This window comes from Alosa alosa, chromosome 9 (assembly GCF_017589495.1).
Source record: "Alosa alosa isolate M-15738 ecotype Scorff River chromosome 9, AALO_Geno_1.1, whole genome shotgun sequence".
Classification (NCBI taxonomy): Eukaryota; Metazoa; Chordata; class Actinopteri; order Clupeiformes; family Clupeidae; genus Alosa; species Alosa alosa.
The window spans coordinates 9498330-9510781 of NC_063197.1; the positions used below are offsets into that span (position 1 = coordinate 9498330).

The following is a 12452-nucleotide window of genomic DNA, read 5'->3' on the forward strand; positions in this document are numbered from 1 at the left end:
CAGAAGCAGCAGCACTATGCTATTACATCGTTCACCGTAGGGACTAATATGAGGGAGACTGAACTGCCAATCTCTCTTAACAGGTCCTGCACCATATCTACAAATATCTGTTCTGCTCTGCACAAACATAAGCAGGGTCTGATTTAGCGTGGCAGAGTGCTGATTGACAATAACATGGTTCCCTGCAGTGTTTGGTTGATTCCCATTGATGTTTGTGGGTTCTGTTTGACTGTACATTTTATGTGTGGCATCTCATTCCTCAGTTGTCTAACATGTTTTCTGACGGCCACTAATTGCATTAGCAGCTGAAAGACCAACTTGTAACAAGGTCCCAATTGTGGATACACCCATTAACAGTCCCTTGCGACCAATGACATCGGATCAACTACAAACTTTTGATTGATTTTCAACAATGAACAGTTAGTTCAGTGTAATATGTCCAGCTCTCTCCCCATCTTAATAAGTCAACATTATATGATATGACCCTATTTTTTACATTATAGCCTACATATGTTATAGCCTAACCCTTATCTATAGGTGACTGATGAGATTCATGTTAGCATATATTTATTGGCGACACAACTAATATTGGAGCTATTTCACTGTCGCAGACACAGACGTGCTTGGTAGCCTAGACTACGTAGTCATAGGCCAACATGAGACTTAAGCCCTCGTGTCGTCATGACTTAGGTTAGCCTATGTTCTTACTGTTGTGATTATCTGTAGGACATATTGTCTGTGCAACACAATTGTAGGCTAGGCCTATATTTGATTTTCAGTAAGCTTATATGTCAATGATAAAGCTTCTTTACTTTTTTGGTGTAATTATTTAGTTTTTTTTCTTTTTTTTCTATGTAGGCTATTTTTTTAATGTTACATTATTATTTTGTTAATACATGGAATAAATCACCACAAACACACGCGACTGTAGCCTAATGGCTTCTTCTGTAGCCTACCCGGCTTGCGCAGCGTGGTTAACAACGCCCATAAAACAAGTGTAACCGTCGGCTCCTCGAGGCTTAATACTTAAACGAAGTTACAGCAGCTATTAGGCCCGAGGTGCAGTGAAATGGCGTCATCTGGTGGTCATACAATTCACCCGCTATTAGACCCGAAGTGCAGGAGAAGTGGATATTCAACCACGCCATCCTTCAGGTCGCAGCGACACGTAGGTGTACTTTATGTGCTGTGTCATGCTGCCATCTAGTGGTTGTGGAATATTTAACACCCATTATAGTTCTGGGAATAGATGTGCCCTCGAATAAATGTTAAAATTATTTGGGTAATCCATCTGATAAATTGTTTTTCTTTTTATACTTCGTACCTTTATAAATTAAAGTGTATCATTAAGGTACCTTTTTCAATGTCATTACTCTGACATTCGACATTAGTCGACCATAAATTTGGGCAATGGGCACATTGTTAGGGGTTGACACTTTGCATAAGATTTCTCCACATTACTTGATCCAAATTCTGTGATTTTTGTTGTATAAATGTTGTACAATTATGTAGTTTCGTATCAAAGTGGAATGGTGGTTTTCATAAGTCAGCGGCGTTAGTTTGAGCACATAATTGATGTTTTGTTTACATGTGTTCAATGTAAGTCAATGGGAGCCGGAAATCCATAAATAGCGGCGTCCAAAGAATCTTTTGCCGGATAGCATGACGGCGGTCGGTGTAACGTTGGTAAATCTTCCATTGCACAGAATGATTTTGTAGCACGTGCAATAAATGACAGTCGAAAGATACAAACAGTGCTGCTATCAATTTGCTTGGTATAACCGCATTTATAGTTTTCTACAAATGCAATCAATCAAATGCCTCCATCACTCAACTAACGCTTAACGGGAACATTACCTAGGTCCTTATTGATATTACAAGATTAACGCATTACCTGCAGTAAAACCAAGCATGTCCGATAAACATCCTCAGATTTATTTCGGCTTCAAGAAGAAATGGGAATTACACTTCATGTGAACATCGTCCTATCCTTATTAGATGTCCGCTGGGGTAAATTACAGTCCTTGTAGGAAGCGCCCATTGTTTTTCCAACCCACTTTTAACTTCCAACAAAATTACGTCTCACTGCAACGATGCGCCATCTAGTGGACAAAGCGACTACTTATCGCCAATACTGAAAATGCAGCCATGATGATGATGATGAATATTTATTTTGGCTTTCTTTTTAATCCTACTGAATTTGTAATTATGTATCGGCCGTTCTAATACCGATAGTATGTGGGTGCCTGTGTGTGTGCATGTGTATATGTGTGCACCGCCATTTACAGGCCAATGAGTGTACAGTCACTAAATGTACACATAACCTAATTTTTTTAGACCCCCATGGATGAAATTCTACGAAACTTGGCATACCCCCAGAGAATGCCAGGTCAATCATACACATAAAATTTGGTGCAGTTCTGAACATCTTAACTGAAGATAGGGGCAATTAAAGCAGAATAATATTGCATTTTCATTTTTACCGGGGGTGGGGGTGCAAATCACAAATGAGTGATTATGAGCCAGGTTGATGTGGGCCCTTGAGACCAACATACCATAAAAGATTCTTCATCCTCAGTGCCACAGTTCAGGTAGTTATTTAGGAAAACTGTTTTTTTTTTGCGGGGGGCCCAGCGGGTGGGGCCGGTGGTGGTCCCGGTAATGAAATTAAATTTTTCCGTATTAAAAGTCTAGTGGGGCTACATACCCACCAAATTTCATGTACCCTGGTGGTTCGGTGTCCCGGTATCAATGACCAAAAATTCAGGGGAGTAGATGACGGGAAAAATTCTTGAATTATGTGCATGTGTGCGTGTACAAATTTATGTTTATGTGTGTGGGTGTGTGTGTGTGTGTGTATGTGCGTGCTTGTGTGTTTGCCTGCGTATGTGTGTTTGTGCATGTGCATGCATGCGTACATATGTCTACTGTGTGAGTATGTGTCATGCATTATGATTACTGTAAATGTATGTGTGTGCGTGTGTATCTGTTTATGCACATGTGTGCACATGGAATGGGTTAACATGACCCCTGGAGGCAAACATCACGATACGGAAAAATTGGTCATCCTAGGCCCTACAGTTCTCAAGATATTCACAGAGAACTGTGTCTGCCCTACCCCTCCTTTCGGGGGTCCAGTCCAGCAGGGGGCTACAGATCAAAACGAAGAATGACGGTTCCATGCTATCCATGTGGGGGGTACATGCCCACCAAGTTTTGTGTACCCGGTCTTTCAGTGTCCCGGGAATCCTTGTTGGTGTCGTCACTAAATGTACACATAAATTATTTTATTGTAAGGCCCCCATGAACGAAAGTACACAAAACTTGGCATGTATTCGGAGGGTGTCATAATGATCCTACACTTTTAATTTCGTGCAGTTTTGACCATGTCAGCCAGAGATATTGTGATGAATACACCACATTTTTTGCTTTTTAATTTTTAACTAGGTGGCGCTATACATGAAATAAGTGGTAATGGGATGGGTTGACATGCCCCCTTAAGACCAACATACATAAAAAAGGTGGACCTCCTAGGCCCTACGGTTCTCGAGATATTCACAGAAAACTGTCTCCGGCCACCTACAGGCCAGTTGGTGTATAGTTACATAAATTAATTTATTGTGTGGCCCCCCATGAACGGAATTCCACAAAACTTGGCGTGCATACAGAGGGTGTCATAATGATCCTACAATTCCAATTTCGTGCAGTTTTGACTGTAAGGTCACAGATACCTTCAATTACAACACCTCATTTTTACTTTTTTGTGTTTAACTAGGTGGCGCTATACATGAAATGAGTGGTTATGGAATGGGTTGACATGGCCCCTTGAGATCAACATACAAAAAAAAATGGTCCTCCTAAAGCCTACGGTTTTCGAGATATTCACAGAAAACTGTGTCTGCCCTACTCTCCTTCGAGGGGGTCCAGTCCAGCGGGGGCTACAGATCAAAACGAAAACGATGGTTCCATGCTATCCATGTGGGGTTACATGCCCACCAAGTTTCATGTACCCGGTCTTTCAGTGTCCCGGGAATCATTGACGGAAATTTGGGCATCGTAAAAAAAAAAAAAAAAAAACCTAAACCTATATGACCGCCAAACGCCGCGCTGGCGGTCATAATAAATAGTGTGGTGTGTGTGTGGGCGGGGGGGGGGGGGGAGCGTTGTAGTGCAAATATTGACAAGCACAGGCTCGCCGTTGATGGTAATGGCATTAAACTGATCTTCTTTCCTCCTGAAGTTTACAATTAGCTCTTTGGTCTTTGCCACGTTGAGAAATAGGTTGTTCTCTTCACACCACTGTGATAAGTTGTTAACTTCTCTCCTGTAGGCTGTTTCATCGTTGTTAGTGATCAGACCAATTACAGTGGTGTCATCAGCAAACTTAATAACCATGTTAGAGCTATTCATAGCCACACAGTCATGAGTATACAGGGAGGTGGAAGGTGAAAACTGACCACTAGAAAAGACTTTAACGTATTATCACACATGGCATTGTGTTATCAATTGATATGACTCCTCCTTTATTTTGCTACTGCAAACATTAGCCTTTGATTTTACAAAAAGGAGCCATTGATCCATTGTGTTGTTTAACACTGACAGTAAACTTGGGAGACTATACATATAACCAGGGGTGAACGTAGGCCAGTATGGTAAAGTACGGTACAGCGTATCACTGAAAGATTCAGTGTATGTGCGCACACGCTTTCACAGGTAACAAATTTCACTCCAAGCTGAACTAAAAAAGTTGCCATCCCTGCAATATCCAGAGGAAATATGAATCGATGAAGGTTGTGATGGGGCCGGCAAGAATTTAATACTATTTTCCTCTCTGTATAATGATTACACTTGTATTCCTGTGATTACACACTTATGTACCCTAATCATAAACACACATATAAACATATAACCCTAGCTGCTCCACAGGTTTTTCTACAATCTTATAAACTATGTTAATAGTACTATTCTTGTAATAAGCAGGAGTACTACATTTTATGTATTTCATGACAGTATATCAATGTGACTTATTTGGGATGATAGTTAATTGTAAATTATGCTATTCAAAAATACATTTATATATGCTTATATTACTGTTAGGAACACTGATCATTTAGATTGGTGGTTATGGTATCATGAGTCAACATTGTCTGGTGCTAATTAAGTGCACAGACACCATACACAATAGTTTTACACCCTGCAATACAGTCTAATAACATTGAAATGATAATGCAGATCAAAGTACCAATAACATTAACATGCACCCACAAACATCAACATATACACAAATACACACACACACACACGCGCTGGGAACATTGTCTCCTCTCATCGCACATATCTTATCTCTTATCCATGACAATGTTGCACTTTGCACTTTACCCATTCCCATATAACTCATGGTCACTCGCAGATACATGCCAGTCGATCACAATCTCCCTGCACATGCACATAGACCCGAAGACAAACATAAACACTTAGAGAAACACACACAGACACACTCAGGAACATCCTGAGGACCCTCAGGACAACTATGCCAGCTAACAGCGTTGCCATCTTCCTCCTCTTGTGCCTGTGTGGTGGGGTAAGTATGTTGTGTGCAGTCAGTATAGTCTGATTGCCTGTCATATCAGTGTACATTTCGTGCATGTGAACAATGAGCAAGCAATTTCACGGTGATATTCAGTAGGCTTTGTGGAATCAATCTTGTTGTGTGAGCCTTCTTCAATTCTTTTCTTTATTTCCCCTCACCAGACACAGTCTGCACTCCCAGGTGAGTTAGATCCATTTGTTTCTCTCTCTCTCTCTCTCTCTCTCAAACCTCTTTTTGTTCTCATTTGTTAATCTCTGGATATCATTGTCCCTCTGTCCTAAAGAAATATGTATAATATTGTTTGCTAATGTGCATCTCTACACAGATGAGACTGACATGGATGGTGGAAGAGACCTGGACATCTTTGACATTAATTCAGGTCGGTGGACTGAAATGAGACACTATTCTGCCCAGTAATAAACTAACCTCATTGACTGGAAATGACTCGTTTCATATACTGACATATATGCCCCCACCCCACAGAGGCAGGCCTGGAGCTGGTGGAAGGAGACATAGATATGACTGAGGTGAGTGTCTGTGTAGGCATGAAACAGAACTTTGCCCTTGCCCTTCTCTTTTTTTGCCCCTCAAGTCATCATTTTACACATCACTTTTTTTTGTGTGTGTGTGTGCTCTTGTGTGCGTGTGTGTGTGTGTGCTCTTGTGTGTGTGCATGTGTGTCTATGTATCTGTATGTTTGCTGTAGGATAAACTGAAAAACTCGATTATTGGAGAGCAGTACCGTTGGCCAATGCCTGTCCCATATGTCCTGGAGGATCACCTGGGTGAGTAATGCATGCATACACACACACACACACACACACACACACACACACACACACACACACACACACACACACACCAGCATGTGTGTCTCTGCATCTCCATCTGGCCATGTCCAGACATAAATGCCAAAGGAGTGATCCTGAAGGCGTTCGAGGAGTACCGACTGAAGAGCTGCATTGACTTCAAGCCGTGGACTGACGAGGAGAACTACATTGTTGTGTTTAAGGGCTCTGGGTAAGTTAACACTGCTGTTACAATCCCTCTCTACATTACCATAGACTATGCAACTCACCACTTCACAGGACATTACCTTTGTCACATTTCCCCCCCACATCTTTCGTACCTTGCCGCAGGTGTTTCTCCTCAGTTGGAAACCGCCGTGAGGGAAAGCAGAGACTCTCCATTGGCACCAACTGTGATCGGCTAGGGACAGTTGAGCATGAGTTCCTGCATGCCCTCGGCTTCTGGCACGAGCAGTCCCGTCCCGATCGTGATGACTACGTAAACATTGTATGGGACGAGATCACTCCGGGTAATCAACTTGAATGTCCACTAAGAAGCCAACCAATCAGAGTCATCGGTCAAAGAATCGGTTAAAAAAGACCTATGCAAATCTGTTCCTGTTTTATTCAGTGTATATGCAGCATCTATATTGTATCCTGATATAGAAGGTTGTTCTTTATTTATACATAATTGTAGTACATCTTTGTGGATTGCCCTGAACTACAAGAATTGTAGATAGATAGATAGATAGATAGATAAATTCCCACCGGTCATGCTTACAGGTAAGGAGCACAACTTTAATAAATATGAAGACACCGTCTCAAGCACCCTGGGTGTCCCATATGACTATGGCTCTGTGATGCACTATGGCAAGACGGCCTTCAATATAGCAGAGTTGCCCACCATTGTCACTAGAATCCCCGCATTCCTGGATGTGATTGGACAGCGCATGGGATTTAGTGACAGTGACCTGGAGAAGCTGAACAGGCTCTACAACTGCAGTGAGTGCAAATCAGATTGTTTTGATTTACATTTCCCATAAACCCACAAAATGCTTTAATCCATCTAGCTAGTTGCCATGTCAACGTACTGTGCTCGCACACACACACACACACACACACACACACACACACACCGGCTGTGCCTACACACACACAAGCACTGCACTCTCCTTAATCAACAGAAGACGAATGAAAATGTTCTCCTCCGCTCTCCTCCTCCAGCCTCCTCCTCCACCTTCCTGGACTTATGTGGCTTTGAGGAGGCCAATGTGTGTGGCATGATCCAAGGTGCAGACGGGAAGAGTGCATGGAAACGGGTGCCCAAGGCCGTCGGAGGTCCACAGACAGACTACACCACCATGGGCCGCTGTGAAGGTGACACACACACACACACACACACACACGTAAACACATAAACTTATATACTACATATTTTCACACAACATGCACAACAAGTATACACTGTATGCATGCAGTCAACACACACGATCACGTGTTTAACTTGTTCTTCTGGGCACATGCAGGCTGGCCACTGATGATAACTAACACAGTAAGGAGGCATTGCATGGGTTAAAATGAAAGTACTCTCCTGGAGAATGTCCTGGAGATTGATAGCAGTTCAATCATTTCTGATCAGCTATTGTATGGAAATTGTGGTGCCTCATTAATTGGTCTCTTCTTTGACTTTATGACTAATCAGACATATGTTAGTGTGTACATCTGTGTGTGTGTTCCCAGAGTATGACTGGTCAAGCACTCGAGAACTCTAAGAACTACTTCATTGGTGTACATATATCTGAAAAAATGATTGATGTTATAAACAGGAATAGGAAATTCAACCAAGCAGTGGTATAAACTGATGTATAATATTTGGGAATCTTTCCCTGTCTGCCTCTCTCAGGAGCTGGCTACTTCATGCATTTTGATGGCAGTGCTGGGGACACAGTGTTTTTGGAGAGCCGTCTGCTGTACCCCCAGCGAAGCTCCCAGTGCCTGCAGTTCTACCTGTACCAGAGCGGTGCCTCTGATGACAAGCTCAGGGTGCACATCCGCGAGTTTGCAGAGGGAGACACCAAAGGCACCCTACGACTCATTGAGACCATCAGCGGTAATGGAAACTTCTAGAACTTTGGCCATGTCATTATGCTTGAACAGCACATTTAGCTATGTGGAACTTTGTAATATCAGTAGACAGGGTAAGCACTGTTCCGGTCAAAAATGACCGATTTACTCATTCCCTGTACCATAAATATGGCATTTTTCATCAGATTGCCTCAAGATCTTATGATATCCTTCACAAAAGGCTTTTGAACACATAGAATTTATTTTGACTACTTTCTTTAAATTTTGAGTGATTTATTCAATGTAGAAACACTTTTTTTGTTTACAGTCAAAAATGACCGCCATAGGAATTTAATGGGAAAGAGTATACATTTCATCCAGGAGATAAAATATATCTCCTTACACACACTCCTACAACTTACCACCAATGTTCCCACACACATGCATGCATACACAGAAGCACACACACACACAAACAGACACACATACAGTACACACACATGTACACCCACTCACAGACACACACAGTACAAGTTGTCAGTTCATGTTGTCATGTTGCCACTTGTACATGTAAACCACCAATGTCCGCACAGGCATTCACGCACATACGTGAATAGGGGTGAACAGAAACACACCCACCCACATACCCATAAACAGACACACACACGCACACCCACTCACACACACACACACACAGTTCATGTTGTCATGTTGCCACTTGTGCATGTAAACCACCAATGTCCGCACAGGCATTCACGCACATACGTGAATAGGGGTGAACAGAAACACACCCACCCACCACCCATAAACAGACACACACGTACACCCACTCACACACAGTTCATGTTGTCATGTTGCCACTTGTGCATGTAAACCACCAATGTTTGCACACACATGCATTTTTCACACATGGAAACACTCACACCCACACACACAAACAGACACACAGACACACACACACTCTCTCTCTGTCTTTCTTCTCTCTCTCTCACACACAGTTCATGTTGTCAGTTCATGTTGCCACTGTGCATGTGAACCACAGTGTCCGCACACATTCACGCACATACAGAAACACACACACCCACACACACAAACACACGTGATGTAGATGTTAATGTTCTAATAAGGGTCTGTTTACAATAATGTTCTATTAAATAATACTTTTTGTCATGGTATTGCTATTTAAGAGCAGTTAAAACTGTTCGGTCAAATTTGACCGCGAACAGTAAATTAAGGGGGGTAGCAACGAACAGTGTTTAAAGGTTAGGTATCAAGGATCAATGATGAGACTAAAGGTCACACTGTGTGAATAAAGATCATGAAAAATTTACATGGATTACGAAATTAGATCCAAATGCACCTCAGCTGGAAATTATGGTGAGCTCATCTTAGTAAGTTGGAAAAAGTTGCACTGTGAATGTAGTGGTGCTGTAGGGTAGTGGTTAAGGTGCTGGGCTAGCATGCAGTAGCCTGAAAAGTTGTTGGCTCAATACCAAGCTTCCACCTTTGTGTGCTTGAGCAAGGCATTGCTCTGGGGACACTGGCCCTTGTAATATAATTGACATATATGTCGCTTTGGATAGAAATGTTTGCTATATGAATAAATGTAACTTCATAGTTTAGCTGCAGTAATAAACAAACATTAAATGAAAGATTTAAGAAAGCAATGGTTTTGATCGGCATAGCTAGAGATATTGGGCCTGATGTCAAGTTGCCCACGTGTCGCAGGTGGTGTGAAGGACTCGTGGGAGCTGTATCACGTCACCCTCAACACCAATAAAAAGTTCCGGGTCGTGTTTGAAGGAGTTAAGGGCCTCGGGGGTTCTGCTGGTGCGCTCTCCCTGGACGACATCAACCTGTCGGAGACCGAGTGCCCCCACCACACCTGGCGCATCCGCAACTTTACACACCTGTTGACCACCACGGCCACTGGAGTCAAAATATACAGCCCGCGCATTGTCTCCCGAGATGGCTACAGCTTTCAGGTGGGGCTGTACATCAACGGAAATTCCAGCCCCGGCAACATGGCCATATACCTCCACCTCACCTCTGGGCCACACGATGACACACTTACGTGGCCGTGTCCATGGCGACAGGTTACCATGGCACTGATGGATCAGAACCCAGACATTCGTCAAAGAATGACCAACTATAGGATGGTCACGACTGACCCCACCAGAAGTGAAACAAATCGTGAGAGTTTATGTTTATGTATTTAAAACATATTTTAAAACAGGTTTATCCAAAAGGACTCATATTAATAATTCATAATTTAACAATTAATTTGAATAATGTACCACTGCAGCAATAATAACAAATAATAAATAATAAAGTTCACAGGGCCTCCTCAGACACAGATAGACAGACTAAAATGCACATCACAGTAGCCTATTGGTTGATTGGAGACTAATACGGCTTTGCTTTCTCTCAGCTGATGGGAGTGTGGAGTACTACTGGGATGACCCAAGAAAGGTGGGCAGCCTGGTGAGCGACACAGATGGAACCCAGTTCTACCGTGGGCCCGGATCTGGAACTAGTGCGTTCATCACTCAAGGCCGCCTCATGAGCCGAGACTACATCAAAGGAGACGATGCCATCTTCCTCCTCTCTCTCGATGGTAAATGCGTCTCCGAGGCAGAGAATAACCTCATGATGTCTGCACTAAAGACATTCGACTTCTTCTGACAACACTTATCTCTTCTTTGTGGCAGTACATGCAGAACCAATTCACTTTTCTCCTCACTCAATCTCTCTCTAAATAATGCCTTACTTGTCTTGGCAGACCTGTCTTCTCTCGTTCCTCCCAAGACCCAGTCCTGTGGTGAGCACTGCCAGGGGGAGACAGACAGTAGCCCAGGCTGCCCTGCCTGCCCAGAGAGCCTCTGTAGCAACAGTAGCCATGGCCGTGTTCGCTGTGGCCGCCATGTTGCTGGTTGTGGCTGTGAGCAGCATGTACTTTGGCAGGCGGTACAGGAGAAGACATGATGGAGGGGGTGAACGCGGGATAGAGCTGGAGAACAGAGGAGAGCAATGTGAGTTTGAGAGCGTCTTCTCAACAAGTGCATGATTTAGTTTAGGACTTGATATTAGATGAGATGCCCCTTGGGCCACCATTAACATTTTAACCTAAAGGCATATTTAAACAGATTAAATAAACACATAAAGTTACAACTGCACTTTGAATTATCCAGTATTCCAAATTAACTACCATCCCACAACAATCCAGAATATATGTTTGCAATTTATATATTATGATAATTATATTCATAAGTGATAATACTGGGAAGTGTTAGACACAGACAGAAAACTGAAATAGTCTTCCACATAATCATCTTTTACAGAACTTTTCCTGCCACAGACACCACTGCAAGACACTCAATCACATTTCCTCCTCAGCCACCTGGGTATGTCAGTATGATTCACGCGGACAACAATGCAATACAACAAAAATGATCAGCTCATTTCTGGATGTTATCTTAAAGCTATTGTCACAATCGTGACAATTTAATTTATATAATTTTTGTATGTGTTATTGTATCGTTGTATGAATAAACCTTTGTTTCCCCAATTTCCCAGTGCTCTTCATAAAACTGACAATGTATTGGGTCTTGGTGACCTAGGTCAGTCACTTTAAGGGGGAGGGGTATTTATGCAATTAATTATAATTTTTGAATTATAAGAGTTTTTTGTGCCTTAAAATAATGTTTCCAACATCGTTTCAGTGGTTCATCAACTTGTAACAGGGTGATGAACGGCACTTCTGCATTTGCTTTGCGGCCCTCTATTGGCTATAACCGCACTATGCAAGTTTGCTGGAATAGTTCGATGTAGTGAGACATAAGAAACTACAAATTTGACTTGCATCTGATGTCACAATACATCGTACTTTCATAAATTGTGCAACATATTCTACCTTGTCTGTGGACATTGTTATTTGCAAAGCCGGTGCTAGATAAACAATAGTGTGCGTGCGACAGAGGGAAAGTGCTGTTGCTTTAACATTAATTTGT

The 12452-nt window shown here is 42.4% G+C and overlaps 1 protein-coding gene across 2 annotated transcripts; it reads left to right on the plus strand.

Annotated features, from left to right (window-relative positions):
- The first annotated feature begins 5411 nt into the window (after positions 1 to 5411).
- Positions 5412 to 12010, plus strand: mep1ba (meprin A subunit beta a). 2 transcript variants are annotated; one of them, XM_048251701.1, is made up of 14 exons: positions 5412 to 5581; positions 5752 to 5770; positions 5916 to 5969; positions 6074 to 6117; positions 6297 to 6375; positions 6493 to 6610; positions 6730 to 6908; positions 7162 to 7380; positions 7603 to 7755; positions 8282 to 8488; positions 10171 to 10635; positions 10874 to 11059; positions 11225 to 11474; positions 11784 to 12010. In XM_048251701.1, the coding sequence occupies exons 1-13, from the start codon at positions 5531 to 5533 to the stop codon at positions 11425 to 11427; spliced, it is 1977 nt and encodes a 658-aa protein (XP_048107658.1). In that variant the 5' UTR covers positions 5412 to 5530; the 3' UTR covers positions 11428 to 11474; positions 11784 to 12010. The 2 variants fall into 2 exon arrangements, with proteins under 2 accessions (XP_048107658.1, XP_048107659.1); XM_048251702.1 differs by having other exon boundaries at positions 6508 to 6610.
- The last annotated feature ends 442 nt before the right edge of the window (positions 12011 to 12452 follow it).